This window comes from Ambystoma mexicanum, chromosome 8 (genome assembly GCF_040938575.1).
Source record: "Ambystoma mexicanum isolate Mex_15411 chromosome 8, UKY_AmexF1_1, whole genome shotgun sequence".
NCBI lineage: Eukaryota > Metazoa > Chordata > Amphibia > Caudata > Ambystomatidae > Ambystoma > Ambystoma mexicanum.
In genome coordinates, this window is record NC_090929.1 from 381,945,027 (window position 1) to 381,965,392 (window position 20,366).

General features: G+C 46.1%; 1 protein-coding gene across 2 annotated transcripts in view; it reads right to left on the bottom strand.

Moving 5' to 3' along the window:
• Nucleotides 1-20,366, bottom strand: part of NDOR1 (NADPH dependent diflavin oxidoreductase 1) — a 667,841-nt gene that overhangs the window by 607,931 nt on the left and 39,544 nt on the right. Inside the window, exon 2 of one of the 2 annotated variants that reach the window (XM_069609846.1) lies at nt 3,673-3,807. In XM_069609846.1, the coding sequence (XP_069465947.1) occupies nt 3,673-3,807 (135 nt within the window). Of the gene's footprint in view, nt 1-3,672; nt 3,808-20,366 lie in introns of those variants that run through there. The other variant, XM_069609847.1, reaches the window with a different exon arrangement.

Here is a 20,366-nt window from a genome sequence, read left to right on the forward strand (position 1 = left end):
CATTATTGAATATCAAACTCTGAAGGGGGCTGATGAGCCTGTGTAAAGCGAAACATTATTATTGAATGCCAAACTCTGTGAAAAGGGCTAGTGAGCCCGTACAAAGTGAAACTAACCCCACACAAAGCTGCACATATATTGTATGTTAAACCACAGGAAGAGTGTGATATAACCGAAACTAAGTCAATGCAGCTTTTCCTCAAGTAGCAAGCTTCTTGTCAGAGTAATACCAACCATAAGGGCATCTTGGGGGGACTGGAAAAATATATGAAAAATCCTGGACTAAAATAAAAGCGTGTTCTGATGAACTATTGAGCAATAGCGTTGGGGAAACGTATGGTTGCATTACCTATAATGGGTGGATTGTGTTGTCTGTCAACTGTGCCTAGACCAGGAAGTTTCCTGGTGCAGGTATTTTCAACATCAAGAAAAGCACAAGGAAGACATGTGGTTGCTGATTATGTGACCTGTGATGGGTGGACCGTGTGGTCTGATCACTGCACCCAGGCCAAGAGCCACTAAAAATTGGAAAGCACCAAAGAGAAGTACATCTTTGGTGAAGGTAACAGAAGGGTCAAATGGACCGGATATTCTTTTGTGAAGTGGAGGAGAACAGTTCAGTAGCTTGAAGTTGACCTTGGGAAAGGGAATTCCAAGACCACAATGTTGTGTGACCTTTAATGCCTGATCGTGGGGAAGGGAACCCCAAGACTACATTTTTTGTGTGCATTACCCTGTGGAACTCTGGGAAGGGAGACCAGAGACCAGTAAGTAATGTGAACGGGGGATATTGGTGAATCCAAAGAAGAACTTGATCAATCTTTAGTGAAACAAGGTTATGTTGGAACTATATTAAACTTGACACAGAACTCCATTTACCAATTTAGAACATTTACTTTGGAACACTTATATTTGGTTAAGAGCATTCGTTCCTAGTTGTTTTTTAGTTGTAAGGACAGCATAGGTTTTTGACACAGACTTATGTTGGACTTATAAAACCTGGACTTCCCTTAGATGTCTTTAGGGTGGGAAATCCCACCATAGCATAGTTAGTTAGGTGTTACACCATCCTGAACATTAATAAAGCTTGGTTTAAATACCTTTGTTGTCTGTGTCATCTCTCTTGAACCATGGCTGTCTCACAGGGAAGAACACTTATTTTGTGCTTGAAGATCACACTTTGTTAAGGTTATTAGAATTCAATTACCAGGCTTTTCCTATTCCCCCAAAGTGTTCCCACAATGGCTTCTCCCGATTTGTAAATACGCTATAATCTGATCAAAAGAGTAATGATCATTAAAATAAAGTTAGCAGAAATATGGGAAAGGAGAATTTTGCTTCTGAATGTCTCTTCAGAATATTGTAATTTAAGGCCAGTGGTTCCAACTTAATTAATGTTGACGTTTGACACCAAAGCAAAAGAGCTCCCCAAGAGCACACATCTTTTCAAATTTTATGGGAATCATCTTTAAAGATTCAAGATGCGTGGGGATCACCTTTTCTGCAAAGTTAGAGAAAAGGCTTTTATTGCATTTATGCTCTAGCACCTTGAAGGAGCTTTTGTGCTAGATGGAATTACAAATAAAGATCTCAGACAAAATAACCAGACAGACTCAAGGAATATGGCAAAGTACTACTTTATTCTCATTTAATAAAGCAGGGAGAACAGACAGGCATCAAACTGATGCATGCACACTCGCACCTTAACTTCATTACACAGTTTTTATACCTCAATATGCGTCATCTATGATGTCATCCTACATGGCAAATCATAAAGCCTATTGAGGGGAACGATTAAGGCAATATATCTACATATAGAACATATACAAATTAATACATCATTGGCTGCCCCTTGACTGTAGGACACGCCTTGAACTACTTCTAAATACGTATAGCGGACAAAATAACAGCAGACTGCTCTATGCAACATTGTATGTTAGGTTGCCCCTTAGACCCACTAGTTGGTTGGCATGCCATCCAAACCTTAGACTTTCGGCTCTTTAGCAGCATGTACGTGAAACGAAACCTAGGTGCTTTGAAGTGCGTCAAATTATTCCTCGTTCTCCCAATGAATCTGCCATCCTTCATCGGTCAGCCATAAGCCAAAGTCTTCTGTCTGTAATTGACCTTGCAGCCTGCTCACTGTCCTGGAACATTTGAGGGAGTGTGAGCACACCACTATCTTCATCTGAGGCTCTAATGAATAGCCTTGTCCATTTCAGCTGCTAATTTATTTCAAATTATGCGGGGGGATGTTGCTCCTCTTTGCCTCTAGAGACTTTCTCACTCTACCTTGCATAGACTTCATACACTTTTAATTGTCCAATACTATGGCCATTGCATAGGTTTTCTTCTTCCTTAATCTAAGAGGAAATGGGGCTAATCTGTGTAACTCCCCGTGTGACTTGCAATTATTCCTTTAAATAGCATCCTTCATCCTAGGCCAACATAGCCTTGCTGTTCTGCACACTGGGCTTTCCCGCCACGGATTCTGCAGCCTTGGTCTCTCACAGTGGTAGCCTGGTTGAATTCAACATGAGCCAGCGTCCATTTCCACCCCCCATAATGGCAGTTCTTGCAACGTTATATATTCCTCTATAGCAAGCCTCTTTATGTCCTGTCTATATTGCGTTACTGCGTATTTAGTTTTTGACCAGTAAGTTACTTCATCTTCTTTGTGTTCACGATTATTTTAGCTTCTAGGTACATATTTCTCTTGGTGCCTCAGTTCCGTTGTCACTCTTAAGTATTTTCATATTGCTTCAGTATAGGTTCATTTATCTTCTTCATGACATCACACTGCCCTTGTCAGATTCCACTTAACGTTCCATGATGTCCAAAGGTGCGTGCCGACATCCTTCCATGAGACACACTTTCAGTATGAGGGTACACTCTAAATGGCTGAGTGCATAACCTCTCTCATACACTCAGTGCGGTATAGACATAACACATAGTGTCCCACATATAGCCCTTCTCCTGCTGTTCCAGTATGGCAGCGATGAGGGGGCGAGAGCTATGGAAAATGTATCCACCTGCTCCTCTACACATGTGTGATGAAAAAAAAACAAAAAATACACAAGTGTTATATCAGTTTGTCTGAACGTCATTGGGCTTTCTTATCTCGCTTTTATCCCAACATGTTTATAAATATTTTCTTCAAAAGACTTACTGAAATCATAAACGGTAGCCATTTTATCAATTCCTGGAAAATCATGGGTTTGGCTAATTCGGACCAATTAGAACAGGCTGTAATAAGAAAAATATAAGTTGGAAATGTACACTTTGAACAGCTGAGAAAACGTCCAACCACGCCTAGAATTATACACATTCAGGAATGGTAAAATTCTCAGTGCAGACAGGGGGCCAAGTTACATCACTTGTCCTACGGCTCTAAGAGTGTGCATTTGAAAATGCGCCCAAAAAGGCAGTAAACCCAACCCGTAGCACACGTGGCGCTTATAAGGAAGGTATTGATTGAAGACTTTACCCAAGAGTAAGTGCCATAGACTAGAAATATTTCAATTTTCTTTTTTCAAAAGTGTAAACAATTAAAACAAACCTGGAGTGCTTTTCAGCACTGATAAAGCTATCAATGGCCAAGTAACAGGAACCAACATGATCTGCAAATTATCAAAGTCTGCTTGTCAAGAACAAGAATGAATATGAACTTACTACATTGTAGCTGTCTAGGGCTTCCACCTTGCAAGCGAAGTGCCGACGCATGGCTTCCCTGCCAATCCTGTCCGCAGCATCTTCTGCAGTCCCAGTCTGGCTGCCGAAAAGGATCAATATCTTCCGATCAGACATCTGTGACACAAGGAAAGGCAACAAGAATGTCAGCATGGCACCTGACGGTGACCAGTAAAAGTGTATTGTGCACAACCCCTCCCTGTAAGATTGACAATCGTACAACTGAAAGATAAGATTCAAATGACATCCTGGAAACAGGTTTTACTTACATGCCAGAAAAGGCTTTCATAATAGTCCTTTTCTGCACCACACTGCTGAACACGCAAACATCAAATCTCTAGAGTATCCCCAATTCTCCTGAAACAAAGTCTCCTGGGCCATGGCCCTTAAGCAGCTGATTAAAATAGCATCAATAATTTAATGCAAAAGTCATGCGTATAGGACCAGTGCTGCCCTGCCACTCCTTTGTCCCAGCAACTCTGTCCATGCATCTTCATGCTAACCACAATAACTATTTATTTTATATTGCTTGCTCCCCCTTTCCAAACAATGCTCTCCCATTGATTGCATTAGTTATCCCTCCCACAATGCCCGAATGCATGAGTAGCTCTACTGTTTCCAACCCTAGCCTGGTAGCTTGTGCACATTCCCCAACCCTCGGGCCATTAGGGAACACTCACCAACCCCCTTCCCACACACCAGCTGTAAGCAGAAGAGCGCAAGGCAACCTTCAAAACAAAACTGTTTTGTGAGCTTCCTGCAGCAGGAGATGTGATACCCGGAGTACCTACCTTTCCGATGTCACCCCTTACATGGACGACAGACACCAAAATTGCTTTTCAGACCACCAACAGGGAGATTTTATTCATAGGAAACATAACCGTTACTAAACAAACCTTATTAACTTCAAACTAATGAACGTTTAAATTCCTTTCCCTTTCCTACCCTGGCGTGATTTTTCTCTTATGGATTTGCCCTGCCTGCTAATCCTCTGAGGAGAGGGGGTGGCGGGGTGCAGCCGGGGGTTTAGGGGAGACTCTTAAGATGAACTGACAGAGCAGACCCCTTCTACCTACCCAGCATCATGCACTATGGAGGAGGGGCCAGTATATGCTTCCAGTGGGCAATCTCGTCCCATAGGCAGCCTTTGGCAGGCAGCCACTTACCAGTCCTGTCTCACACCAGGTTATTACTCTTAACTATGCTTAAATACCCATCTACGAAAGAAAGACACAACTGTATATTATTATAGTGCAGTGTTATCAAGCACCACAGGAAATCCAAAAAATTGAATTGCTAATAACTGGAATGACATATTTGAACTTTTGCAGACACAAATTTTACTCACAGGCCCCCCTCCCCCGGACTGGACATTTGGGGAAAAGATCATTTAATGCAAGTATCTAGAGAAAAAAAAATCCCCACCCAAAAAAAAAAAAAAATCAAATCACAAAAAATAAAATAAAAATAAAATAAATAAAATTTTAAAAAAGCGCACCCCATTCATTTTCCTATAAAGGAAAAAGTCTACTTTTTGCTGAAGCGCACAACCCAAATCGCTAGACAGAATCGGACCATTGGACCAAGTAAACAACTTGGGCACGAAGCGTTGACTATTTCCGTGAGGGGGTGGTTGTTTTGGTGTTATTGCGTGCATTTTTAAAAAATATTTGATGGAGAAGGGTGCGCCCCCTTCTCCCAAAATCATAGTGATATCTCCCATGGGATATCGCCCATGGTGCTTTGAGGCTTTTTAGAAATTCAAAAGCCACCATTTTCTTTGACCGATGCAAGAGATAACCATAGTTATGCCCCTGACTACCCGAAAACGAATAGGCGGAAACATGCCATTTGGAGAAGGAAAAGAGATGCAATGTCATTAAGTTAGAAGTTGGGGGTGGGGGGGGAATACAGAGGACTTCAGGTGAAATTCGGGAGTTGGTGGGGGGCTAGGGACCAAGTTAAGAGCACACACGTTTCTCGTAGCCGCAGTTATTCAGAAGAAGAATAACTGCAGGTACATAGAAAACCTGATCGCAAATGAAAGTGCGTCACACAAAACAAGGGTTGAGGGGGGCATGGGAGAGGGCTATAGAGGGAACATGAATTTAAGGGGGTGGATCATGCCAGGAGGAGAGGGGCACCCGAGTGACTGGGAGAGCAAGAAAGACATGCATTACTTACAGTAAAAGCATTTCTGATGATTGTATCTTCTTAGATTCACATGCTGTGCATATAGTCCGACATCCAGTGGTCACCGCAGAGTATTGCATCGTGTCTTTCGAGAATCAATAGGGGACGCCGACACGGGCGTGCCTGTAACACTATCGCTATCGTGACGTGTAGTGTACCCAAAATCCCCTCATGTGTCGAGATCCCTCCTATTGTATTTTTTCTGCCGTGAGGTAGCCTTAGGACTATTGTCAGTGAGTACAGAAAGAGAGAAGTAGTAAGACATTTATGTTTCTTCCATATGAGCGAGAGGAAGTGTGGGCGCATGTGAATCTATGCAGATACAATCAGAAATGCTTTTACGGTAAGTAATGCATGTCTTCTGATGCTTGTTAATCTGCTTAGAATCACATGCTGTGCATAGACTAGCTAGTAGTACCCGGAGTTGGAGGTGGGTTGTGATAAGGAACAGTAGTGAAAAGATGTCTTGGTACTGCTTGTCCCACCTGAGAATCAGACCTAGAGTGAGTGTCTAGGCAATAGTGTTTTGTAAAGGTGTGTACAGAACTCCAGGTTGCCGCTTTGCAAATGGACTCAAGGGGAACATTTGCAATGAATGCTATGGAAGCCCCAGTGCCTCGAGTAAAGTGCCCTCTAGGCTTGAATGGCAGTTCTCTCTTAGCAAGAGTGTAACAGAGTGATGCATTTGACAATCCACCTAGAGAAGTGGATTTGGAGACCGGTCTCCTTCTCTACCTGCTGCCACTGAAACGAAAAACTGATTCGTCTTTCTCAGTGGTCGAGTTCTTTCCATGTAAAACATGACTGCACACACTTGATGTATGCAGAGCAGGCTTCTTTCTCCCATGTTTGAAGGGTTTTGAAAGAACGTTGGTAGTTCCATGGATTGGTTCACATGGAACGTTTAAATGAATTTAGGCGCAAACCTAGGGTGAGTGTGCAGAACCTCCCTATCTCTGAACCGTTACAAAGGGGTCTAAAACTGAGAGCGCTTGTAGTTCACTTACTCTCCTGATGGAAGTAATAGCTATTAAAAAGGCAGTCTTGAAGGTGAGACTTGCTCTATGCATGGGCTCGAAAGGAGACCCCATACATCTAGTCAACGCCACGTTTAGGTCCCATCCGGGAGCTGGGTTAGAAATGGGAGGGTGAATTCCCTTCACTGCCTCCATGAAAGCCTTAATAACTGGTATCTTCCACCACAACACCTTCTGTTGTGCTGTAGTGTAGGCTGAAAGGCCTGGTCTTTAACTCTCTAAAGGTATACTTAGCTGCTCTGAGTCAAGTAAATGAGTCGGGTACAAAACGATGTGTGTGGGAGAGCAGTCAATAGGGTTGATGCTCTTAGAGTTGCATGAGATGACAAACCGTTTCCACTTACTGGAATAACAATATCGAGTGTTAGGTTTTCTTGCCTCCCTGAGAATGTCCATACATCTTTGAGGGAGCTGCAGGTGCCCAAACTCTGACTTCAGGAGCCAGGCTGCTAAGTTCAATGTCCGCGGGCATGGGTGAAGAGTCTCCCCGTTGTCTTGCAACAACATGTTGCACAGGCAAGGCAGTTTCACCAGAGGAGATAGAGACATCTCCATCAGATGAGCGAACCAGGGTTGTCTGGCCCACATGGGGGCCACCAATATCATGGCGACTGGTTCCTGGTGCATCTTGTGCACTATCTTGTTGAGTAGAGGAGTCGGGGGGGGGGGGGGGGGGGAAGCATAAACAAATTTCCCTGACCATGTTATCCAGAGTCCCCTTGGAATGGTTCTGGGGGTACCTGGAGGCGTAATCTTGGCATTGAGCGTTCTCCAGAGCTGCAAACAAGTCGATCTCTGGGAAGCCCCATTCTGCGGAAACATTGGAGACGATGTCTTCGTGTAATCGCCATTTGTACTCCATTGGTAGTGGGAAATCTCTGCTGAATACGTCTGCTAGAAGATTGAGTTCCCCTGGAACATGTTGTGACAACAGGAACATGTTGCATTTGAGAGCCCACTTCCAAATGTTCTGGGACAGTTTGGACAGTCCTGGAGAGCAAGTGCCCCCCTGTTTGTTCAGATAGTACATGGCCGTGGTGCTGTCTGAGGATCAGGACCGTCTTTCCCTGCAGTTGTGTCTGGAAAGCCTTCAGTGCTTTGAACACTGCTAATAGTTCCAACAGGTTTATGTGGTTGGATGCTATGTCTGACGACCAAACTCTGTGTGCTGTTTGTTGAAGCAGGTGATCTCTCCACCCTGTGAGAGATGAGTCTGTAGAGTGGCCTCCACTGCGGGGGTGGTGAAGGCTTTCACCTTCAAGAGGTTGTCCCTCGACCACCACCGTAGCGAGAGAACGAGGGCTGGCGAGCCGACCACTAGATCGTCCCATTGTCCGCTGGCATGACACCACTGGCTGTTGAGCCACTCCTGCATTGGATGTATGCGCGCCTGAGGAACCAAGTAAATACATGATGCCATCATTCCTAACAGTTGCATAGCTTTGCGTATCGTCACCTCTCAACTGGCTACATATTGAGGGATTTGAAACAGCATGTTTTGGACCCTCTCGTTTGAGGGGAAGATGAGACTGTCCTTTGTTCAAATTAGAGCCCCTAGGGACTATTTGACCTGACTGCGGTCTAGGCTGGATTTTTTCTCGTTGATACAGAATCCCAGACTGAATAAAAGATCTATCATTCTTTGGGTATTTGACAGACAGGTTTCGTACGAGTCTTCTGATATGAGCCAGTCGTCGAGGTAAGGATAGACTGGGATGGATTGCCTGCGCAGGTGTGCTGCTGCCACCGCTAGGACCTTTGCAAATACCCTTGGTGCGGATGCTATGCTGAAGTGTAGTACCTTGAACTGATAGTGCTGCTCTTGTATCATGAACCGGAGGTGTTTTCTGTGCGCTGCCAACATTGAAATATGAGAGTATGCATCTTTCATGTCCAGTGTTGCCATGTAATCCCCCTGTGAGAGCAGGGGAATCACTTCCTGCAGAGTGACCATGCAGAACTTTTGTGGCTTTACAAATTTGTTCGCTGGGTGCAGATCTAGTACAGGGCGCATGCGGAGATCCTTTTTTGGGTACAAGGAAGTACACTAAATAAATACCTCCGTTTACCTGTGACAGAGGTACGACCTCTATGGCTCCCTTCTCTTGTAGTGTCTCGACTTCCTGAAGAAGGCTTTTATAGTCTGTAAGTATCCCAGGTGTCTTCAGGCCGCAGATGGTCTGGTGTCAGTCGTCTTACGCGTGGAGGTCTGACCGTTGGGAGACCGGCTGAACTCTATACAGTACCCGCGGGCCACGGTCTTTAGCACCCACTGGTATGTAGTTATCCCCTCCCATGCCTGAAGGAATATGTTAACTGGCCCCCGACCGGGGAGACATGGGAGGGGGCCCGAATATTCAGATCATTTTGAACTGGAGACCGGGGAACCCCTGAGGGTAGGGTTCCGGCCCCTTCCTTTCCCATGACGCTGACCCCTCTGGGGATACAGTGTGGTTCCCTGTGGAGAGGACCAATTGTTTCCCTGAGGTTTACTGTTGTTGAGGGAAGTGTTGGCCACGAAAAAGGCATCTGGACCCAGATCCACGTCTTGTGAAGGGTCTTTGTGCAATTTGGTCTAGAGTCTTCAGGGTATCGTGCTCCTTTTTTGCGGTCTCGAGGGCCTCGTTGACCGCTCTTCCAAACAGGTTAGATTCTTCCAAGGGTTTATTAAGAAGTGATGCTTGCGTTTCTGGCTTGAACCCAGAGTTTCTTAGCCACACATGTCTTTTTAGGAGGGTGCCCTGAGTCAAAGATCAACCCCCTTTCTCAGCGGAATCCAAAGTGTTCTTAAGTATACTCTGGTTTACTGGTCTGCCCTCGGTTACCATGGCCAGGAGACAAGTCCGTAGTGGTTCGGGAACCTCCTGTAGGCCTTCCTGTAACTGGGCCCACTGAGCGTCCGTGTAGCTGGCTAACAAGGTGGTATTGTTAGCGATGCGTGTAGAAAAATCTGCTGCGGCGGCCGTGACCCTCTTTCCAAGGGCATAAAGCCTTTTACACTCCTTGTCAGGGGGTGCCTCGCCGGTTGACAGAGGAACCCCTACCTTTTTCCTTGTAGTGGTCACCACCAGGGAGTCTGGGGTGGAGTGGCCTCTAATATAAAGGGTATCAGAGGGGGAAGGCCGAAAAAAAGCTCTTCTATCCTCGGATTAACCGCTCTTGTGAGTGCAGGTGTTGATAACGAGGGAGCTAGACTCTTCTTAATCGAGTTGAGGAGAGGAATAGCCTGGCTGGCCGGTGTCTTCTATTTAAGAATATCCTCCACAAACTGAGATTCACGGACAGCTTCATCAGTGGCGATTTTGAAATGTTCTGCTGCTTTGCTCAATATGGCATTAAACATCATTTGATCGTCCTCTGGCGAGGGCTGTCTAGTGGGAGTAGACTGGGGGGAATCCAAACACAGGGCATCAGGATCTGGAGACTGCCAGGGCCGAGGGTCATCCGTATCCGGGTTCTCCCCACAACCCCTCTATGGGGTCATGCATATGCTCTGGGTCGATGAAATGATCTTCAACCTGAGAGCCTGCAGGAACCTCCTCCTCCTGAGTGAGGTAGTAGGTGTACACATCCTCTTCTTGAGAGGGGTCAAAGAGTGTTGGGAATTTAGCCACAGGGTCCCAAGGGCTTTCTTCCCGTGGTCTTCTGGGGGTGGATTGCTCTGAACGGCTAACAAACCCATCAAGCCTCTCCATACAATTTTAAAACTTTTCCGTAGTCCAAACAGAGGACCCAAAGCAGTATATATGTGGAAAGGGCTCCTGTAAACGATCCTCTTCCGCCAAACGTCAAGAATTTTGTATCAGCGTCAAAGACATACCTTCCTCGCCTTCTGAAAACTCCTCCTGGGGGACCAACAGAGGTGGCGTGCGCCTATGCCTCTCCTTCAGCCTGGCGGAGGGTTCCGGTATTCCCCTTAGGCTATCTTTGGATTTCAATGGATCCTTGGCCTTTTCCGTAGGCCTCGCCGAATCCCCTGACTGCCGCCTATGAGCGTCGGCCGAGACAATTCTCGCTATGCTTTCGGCAACGTCCTCTGCAGACGGGAGGCGCATAGCCTCGGCCTGCAGTTGTGAAGTTTTCGGCGGAGCCGGGGGGCTTGTCTCCGGCAGATGCCTTATTCAGCGGAGCCGGGGGCTTTGTCGTCGGCAGACGCCTTCTTACGATGCGTCTCGACAGAACTTGGGATATTAGAAGTAGCGCCCTTTGTTTTGGAAGGCCCTGTCCCTGGTGCATATGTGGCTGCGGGGAGGGGTGCCGATCGTGACAGTCAGCGGGTACGGCCGGAACTTCCAGTGTACCCGTTGGCGCCGAGGTACTCTTCGAATTTCGTTGAAGACTGACTGGGGGGGTTGTGTGCTTAGTGATTTGCAAATGTTTGTCTTTGTTGCTGGGGTGTATCTTCCCCATGGCAGTGCCTGAGCCGTGCCTTGGTGGGCCGGGGACAGACGATGCAGAGTGGGAGCGCTCCATCAAAAGGTCAACAACCTCCGGTTCAGAGGTATGTTTGTCACTATTGTCGTCGCACTCAGTGGTTGCGGCAGCTGGAGATGACCCGGCCTTCGACATTCCGTAGGCCACCCACCGCTTGACACAGCGCTCCTTCAATGTTTTAGGACAGAGGAGCTTGCAAGCCAAACAACCTTCTTCGTTGTGATCGTGGGGCAAGCAACGGTTACACCGTCGATGCTCATCTCTCCAAGGAAATTTGCCCTTGCAAATGGGGCAAAACCTAAATGGAGTCCTCTCCATAGCCGAGGATAGGGAACGTGACGAAGACCAAAGAGGAAAGAGGGAGGAAAGGGAAAGGCATTCTCAGATTGTACAGAAATGTCCACCCTGACCCCACTCTCCCTCCTGTGTAGGCCGGCTGGAAGGCCCAGCCACGTGATCGGCAGCGCCGACTGGATCACCGTCCGAAGGTTTGGAGTTTTCGGCAGAGATCTGGAACAGCCGTCGAAAGGAAGAACAGTTAGGGTGATCTTAAATAATTATATAAACTATTCGACCAAAGGTCGAAGGGACAATTGGCAATGTATCTGACAAGCTCCGCTTAAGGCGACCAGTATGCTGGGTGGAAAAAAACAATCTGAGGGACCTCTTCTCGTGAGGGATTTTGGGTACACTACACGTCACGATAGGGATAGTGTTACAGGCACACCCACGTCGACGTCCCCTTTCGATTCTCTAAAGACAAGATGCAAAACTCTGCAGTGACCACTGGATGTTGGACTATATGCGCAGCATGTGATTCTAAGCAGATTAACAAGCATCAGAAACTTTTTTTTCTCAAAGTTTTTCCCGATGCCTACAGATAACCACAGCTATATGTTTTACATTGCTATTATGAACACAGTTATGGGGAAAACATTTTTAAAGAGCATTAAGAAAACAAGTATTTGGACAGCTACAGTGAGGTGAGGGTGGAAAGTGGACATTGCCGAAGGCCATTGGTAGTGGCTTGGTAGTGCTGTAGAATATACAGTAGCACGACCAAAGGCCCTGGCTAGTGTACCCAAAAGAGGGAGAACAAGTGCGGCCATGGCCCGGTAGTGTTTTAAGAGTTGGCATAGCCAGAGGCTGTGCTTCAGCCCTGGCTAATGGGCTCAAAAGACATGGAAGGCTGTGTCCACCGAGTGGGTGTAAAAGAAACATTGATGCAACAGAGTGGACATGGCCGTAGGCTATGGCCACGGCCGAGTGGCACATAAAAAAACGGTATAGCAAAACCCATGAAATTCAGCAGAAGTGGGAAGTCATGACCGACTTAACTTGGCACGCTCCCATTGATGTCCCCCAAAATGCCATCTCCCCTAGAATGACATTTTGTCTGTCATTGTGACTCCCTTCTGTTATAATATGCATGTGCTCATGGGCTTTGCAACGGGACAGCACAGAGTTAAGCTGGTCATGACTTCCAACATCTGCTGTATGTCAAGGGTTTTGTTGCAATAAATCTGTTCAATTTACGACAGTGCAGCAGCAAACAAAAGATCAAATGGACAAGGTCTTTATGACAAAGTCACTTCATTTTCTGATGCCCAACTCATTGCTGTGACACAAATCATATAGCGTCCATACAACACGTTTTGCAAACGACATGTTGCATGATCACATACAAAATAAAATCTTTAAGTGAACTGCCCCAACTTTTGTACAGATCTCTATGGTTCCATTTGCACAATAACAGTCCTTTCTTGGTTTTGCTAATGCATGTCAGAGATGCAATGCATGTTACCATTGTATAGAAGATCAATTCTACAATAGAATATCTATAAAGACCGAATGCTCAATAATATGATCAACTGTGACGTGATCTCTACCATGAAATGCACAATTCCAATAAAATGGAACAACATATTTACTGAAGTATTAGAACTGGATTGGACAGTTGCTCCAGGGCGTCACAGCAGCATTATTCAAACTAGTGCATAATTCAAGGTGAAACGAGGGTTCCATAAGGTGTCCAATACATATTAATACAAAGGTTTGCAATGTTCAATACTAAACACTTTCAGTGCCTTGTATATCATTCAAATATTGGAAACCTCTGAGGAATAGTAGCTCATAGGAGGATAAATGATTCCCAATATGCTGTTCACATGTTATTGCCCAACATTGTCAAAACATTTAAAGGGCATAGTGCCGTTATATATATTAAGTTGAGTATCAAGTTCCATATGAAACCCGAAAATGTAATTGCTACTAACTTTTGACTCGCATGATGGATTTTGCTGACAATCATTGTGGTACGGTCTTGCTACGAACGCGGATGTGAGACTTCTCCGTACGAAGATACCCAAGAAATAACCTTGTTTTAACAAGGCTGCAAAAGCCGACGGGTGGTTGTTGATGAATGACACGCCGTTTTCGGATACAAAACATTTAAAAGAAAACAAAGAAGGAGGCATGTTACGTGGACACGAAGTGCAAGGATTATTGCTGCCTAACTGTGAAGCCCTTTAACCAACCGTCGGTCCACATTAATGAAAAGGATAGCGACCCAAGTGCATGATTGGAACTACGGAGCCAACTACAGAACTCAAGACCGAATGCTCAGAATTGAATTAATGAGCGTTGAGAACCTTTAACGTTGTTCCCCATGGAGAAGAACGAAACACATTGGGTTAGCAGTGTGTGGGAATAACATATTAAGTTGTATCCGGTGTACAGGTATCCGTTAAAAGTAGAACGTGGTTAGATAGTTGAATACATCTTTAACCAAACAAGTGTATACTAGCAGTGAATAACGTTTTGGTGTGGATAACTGAAAAGCTGCTTATGTTCTCTTGATGCAATTTTCATTGGAAATAATACAGGTTGTATTGGGTATTAAATAGCACATGTCACTTTGATTACTTTTGTATATGTTATTAGGATTATGTGGTTTTAAATTGTGCATTTAATAAAATATTTTATATCTAAGGTTGAATAGAGTTTCACAGGGAAGATGTATTCTGCAGATTAAATTGCTCTGTTTAAAAATGAGATACGGTACTTTTTGGGTTAAAAAGAAACAGTAGAGTGGTGTTGGGAACCTATTTTCTAAATAATTGTGGTCTGTTTCAGGGTATGATCCCAACATCCTTAACTAACCTGAGTCTCTTGAGTTGTTATTGTTGGATTTGGAACCAGGATTAACCGAAAACGAAGTGTAAAAAATACTGTTTGGAAGTGGGTAGTGGGAAAGAGGACACCACGTGAAAATGGGGGTTATTTTCGCATAACCAGGTTTATAATAGAAAACGGGATCGGGACTGAAAGTGCGTCACAGGTTTAACAAAGGTTTCTTTACGAATAACCAGTGTTATTTGTAGTACACCCACGCTTTACAACCTCTTCACAAGACCCCTGTTCAACATCTTTGACTCCCTTGGCATTTCATATACCAACTACGCGGACGACACACAGGTCCTTATCCCACTTACCCGAGATTACCTAGCTGATACCAAAACCCTCACCTCCATCTACTCCACCATCCAATCCTGGATGGCAGAGAACTGGCTCTGCCTTAACAGTGATAAAACTGAACTCCTCCTCATAGGCTCCCCATTCACGCTGGGCAACCTCGGAGATCAATACGCCTCCTTCACCATCGATAACATTGCCATTAAGATCTCCAACTACGTGAAGACGCTTGGAGTCTACCTGGATTCCAACCTATCCATGGACAGGCAGGTAAATGCTATCTCCGCCTCCTCAGCGTACTACTCTAAAGTCCTCAACGCCGCCAGGCCCTTCCTGTCCCCTCATAACTGCCTCACCATTGCCAGGGCAATTATCGGGTCAAGGCTAGACTATTGTAATGCCCTCCTCGTTGGGACCTCCAACAAAAACATTGCTAAATTGCAGCTAGTCCAGAACAACGCTCCGAGGGCAGCCACAGGTACCGCCAGAAGAGACCACATCTCCGAAATCAGGAGGCAGGCTCACTGGCTCCCAGTCAAACAGAGAATTGTCTTGAAGACCCTCGCCATCACCCACAAATGCCTGCATGAGCTTGCACCCCTTACCCAACACACAGAATCACTAAGCACACGGCCACAAGACCCTTAAGGTCGTGCTATGTCAACACAATTGTCACGCCCACCACGCGAAAGTTGCACGCTGGTGGTTCCAGCTTCCCCACCCAAGCAGCCACGCACTGTAACGCACTGCCACCTCATCTCAGACTGATTGAGTCACACCTAGCCTTTCGTAAGGCTATCAAAACTAAGCTCTTTGCCTAAAAGGCCTCCCAATGTGATTCTCCTTAGGCATTATTCCTGTACCTGCATAACATTGTATATCTATGTGTAACTATGAGACCTATGGTCACCCGCTTTGCTAATCACAAGTCCTCTCACATTCTGTAACAGCGCCTCGATGCCTTATGGCTGCAAGTGCGCTTAACAAATGCAAATAAATAAAAAAATAAAAATACATTACCATTATCAGGGTTATACTAACCAAGATTATAGGAAGAACATTTTAAAAATAAAAAGTTATAATAAAAAGTGGAATGTTACAGCTACAGAGGTGGGGGTTATGGGTGTGGCTGAAGACTATGGTTACTGGGTTACTTTAAGGAACAGATGGGGCAACATGTCAAGCAACCATGGCGAAAGACCATGGCTAGTGTGCCCAAAAGAAATCTAGTGGTATGGCCAAGGCCGAAGACCATGGCTAGTGAGCCCATTTAGCAATACACTCCACACCCACAGCCTCACAGTACACGAAAAACCCAACACATAAGAAAGATAACCATCCTCGACCTAAATCATCACCGCACTGTTTTCCCTCCACTACAGTTCTCCTCTCCCACTTGACTGGTCAGACCACCTAGCCGTGCCTTTCAACCTCCTGCACACCACCCCAGTCAAGTACTCCCAGCAGAAACCCATCAGACAAATTCAGGTCCTTCAATAACATCCCAGTGGAAGCCCACACGGACGACTTTGCCAACCTCCACCTTACATGGACCGAACACCCCCAACCGAACTGTGACTCTACTGGAAGCACACCACCATTTCAGCCTTCATCAAACCACATGAGCCTCTGAAACAATACACCTGCAAACTGAAGCCATCAGCACCCTGGTACATGGAAGATCTCAACCTCAGCAAAAGAGTAATCAGGAAACAAGAGAAAACCTGGCGCCGCTCCAGGACCGCATTCAATATGGCTCTTCTCAAGGAACTCTGAGCAAACCATTTTACAACTCATTAACACAGCCAAGGCCTCCTATCAAAACACCATAGCAGAAGCAGACAACAAAAGCAGAATCCTTTTCAAAGCGGTCAAGCACTGCATCAACCCACTACCCGTCCCTGCCTTACCACACTTTATTGAAACATCTACCGCCATCAACACCTTCATCATTGACAAAATCAGAAAGATTCACCAGCACATCGACACCAGCTCTCCGTCCACAGACCCACCTCACGTCCCTTCTTGGGATATCGCCATACCCAGGACAACATTCAAAACATTCTCAGAGAACCTGGTTGAAATCATGGCCACCCTCAAAGCCACATTTTATTTGAACGACATCTTCCCAGCATCCATCCCCAAGAGCCTCCCTGCAGAAGCTCTCCTTCCCCATTTGAAGATCATCAACAGCTCCCTAACTCAAGGCACCTTCCCATCGGCCCTAAACACAGGACAACTCCTCCCTCTATTAAAGAAACCCACTCAGGATCCCAACAACCTAGGTAACTATTGCCCCATTACCCATCATACCTTCCTAGGTAAGATCGAGAAAGCAGTAGCAACACATCGACACCAACAATCTCCTCCAAACCTACCAATCTGGGTTCAGACCCAGATGCAGCACGGAGACAGCAACAATAGAGGTTGTCGACAACACTCACAACAACCTTGATGATGGTTACCCTGCCTCCTGGTTCTACTTGACCTATTGGCCTCTTTAAACTCAAACCACCAGGCGCTTAAGGACACGCTACATTGGCGCATGTGGATCAGCAACCTTGTCCTACGCTGGTTCACGTCCTACCTCGCCAACCACGAGCAGTTTGTTCAGATGGACCCCGCTTGATCACCAATGCTACCCATCACCTGTGGAGTCCTGCAGGGTTCCATCCTCTCCCCAGTTACCTTCAATGTATACATGGAGCTGCAGGGCATATTCACCAATATGCCACCGGCACAGCTATACCTCAAGATCGACTCCATCAAGGACATCCATAAGCTCAAAATCTGCCCCTCGCTGATCCAGTCTTGGAAGTCCAGTGCATCCTTGAAGCTCAACTCAACCCCTCCAAGACCGAATTTCTACTCCTCACCAACAACACCGAACAACCACACATACAGACCTTTCTATCAACCATGAACTCTGAGGGCTTTACACGGGAGCTCACCTTCTGCGGCAAGTCCCTTGGGTTCCACATCGACCGCTCTCCTCCAAGACACATATAGCTAAGAAAACTAGACAGCTTGGTATCAGCCCTCCCTACTGCGAAATCCACCCTCCAGACAGCTTTAGATCCACTGTTCAAACACTGGTCCTATCCCACCTGCATGGGGGCAAATCACTCATCTAAGGGCTCCCGTCCTCCCTTGTGCCCCCAAGAAGTGTCCTGCAAACAGCTGCATGCCTTATCAAGGCTCTACGCAGATATGACAATATCACCCAGGCCCTCATCGGCCTTCACTGGCTCCCACAAATCAAGCCTTGCTGCATCATCTAAGGCAGTCGCACTCATGTCGCCTAGCTAGCTTGAGGACAGCACACCACCAGAAGCCAGGACACGTGCAGACTTGAAATTCACTGCTGCAAAAAGTATAGGACCAGAAAACTAGCCTTTTCTGCCTACGCCACAAGACTATGGAACTTCCTCTCCGTCAGCATCAGACTCGCTCCTACAAGTCAGAAAAGAACTCAAGATCTACCTCTTCAAGGAATCTCTCGACCTCAACACATAGGTCATCACATAGCCCCTTGCATCAACTGACTCGCTAGACGCTGCCCATCCCTCTCCTCCCCGCCACCGGTACTGCTGTATCCCTCCAAATTAGCCCAAATGCAAACCTTTTTCTCCAGGAAATTGTCTTTGTCTAAGAAGGCAGTGCTACTTTATCAGAGATCATCAGTGCAATATATATGTCTTTTTTTCACAGAAGCAGTGGCGTTGCGAAAAAAAATAAAAATAAATAATAAACACTGCCCATGGCCAGTGACACTATAGGCATACAGGACTCCCCATGCATGCAGAAACCAGGACCGAGTCCGCTTAGCTTCGAAGCAAGGAAGGGGCCTGTCCCATCAGGCCATATTGCCTAATAAATTAGCACAAGTTGCAAGACCACTTAGAGCAACATTGCCTGAGGGGGCGGCCCCTTCCTCGCTTTGAAGCTAAGCAAGGTCGGTCACGTTACTGCACGGATGGAAGACAGACCACATTCCTGGATGCTGTGTGTTTTCTTAGTTTTAAATCTCTTATAAGACACTAAGAAGACACAAGCTGTCATGAGGCCCACATGAAAAGAGCTTTTATCTCTGGCTAAGTAACTGCAAATACATGGAGAATTGAAAATCCAGCTTGCATGTGCGAGGCAAAATACAATATATATTACACGGCCCGTGGTAGCGGGCGTGTAGTTGTGGTTAAGTTGCTAAATTCATAGGAAAACCACTTTTTCGGCAGGTTATAACTTCGCTCACCCTGGAGGAATCGTCACCAAACTTTGCAAAGAGTGTATGGCCGGGTCTGAATTTTTTCACCAAGTTGGGCGAGGTTTTGTGCAGGGTGGCAACATTTTTTTTTTTCCATAGACTCAATGGGCAAAAACTTTGCGCACGGCTACAGCCCGAATGGCTTGGGTCAGAAAGCCTGCTTTTGTGTGTTTGGTGGGAATCCAATCAGTACTTTTGTTGCAAACAAATGAAATGTACGTCTCTAAAAATTAGTGATATCTGAGTCCACTTTGCGTACCAATTTCCCTGTTCACCCCACAGCCAGAAGTGTCATTGGCTTGCGGAACGGCGTGCTGTCAGAGAACTTTGGACGCGGCCGGTGGTTGGCTGGAGGGAAGCGTGCTGTGCGTCAACATTTTTTTGGCTAACGCTGCCATGGTGTTGCAGAGGACAGTGCGCCAGCGGAAGGGTCTGGAAAATATACTGTACGCCATGTGTTGGCGGCAAGAAGGGAGGGAAAGGTTGGGGGGAGTGAGAAGAGGTTCATGTGACATATGTAAATAGGTAGAAGCAGATGGAGGAGTGCCTGCAGTATTTGTGCGTATTGCGCCACTTTGTGAGTACCTAGACAGGCGACTACTTTGTGTGGTGATTGGAGGTAGCAGTTGTAACGGCCCAATAGCTTTTGCCGCAACCTCTTTTTCGGTGACCTCTTTCCGTGGTGAGTGGTGGCAGGTGAATTTCAGAAGGGGAGTGAATTGCACATGACATAGGTTGGGTGGGAGCGCGGGTGGCTGTTCTCTGTGGATGGATTGCGGAAGTTGGGCACATGATGGCATGCATGGGTGCATGAAGTAGCAGTGGGTCTGTTGAAGGATTAGACTATTGGTTGCATGGCCGTAGGCTGTGAGGCATGCACTCAAGAGCCTAGGGCTTCAGCACACCCACCGCAGCAATGCATATCTGACTCTGACTCTGGAGGATGATGCTTGCATAGTGTGGTGTGCGCAGATTGGTTGGAGTAGGGCCAATGTTACGAACATATGTGGGTAGGTTGGCAGTGACAGTACTTTGTGAATGGAAGTGGGTATGCCCATAGTATGTAAATGAAAGTACACTGGGGTGCAGGAGAGAGTTTTCTTTCTACATTATGGTAACTGTTTCTATTTTTATCTGCATAGCTCCATGGCAGTGCGCAGGTTGGGTAGGAGTGCTGGTGGCAGTGGTGTGTATGTGGATTGTCGTAGTTGGTGACATGCATGGTGGCATTACGCTGCGGTGGCTGTGTGCAAGGCCTAGACTATTGGGTG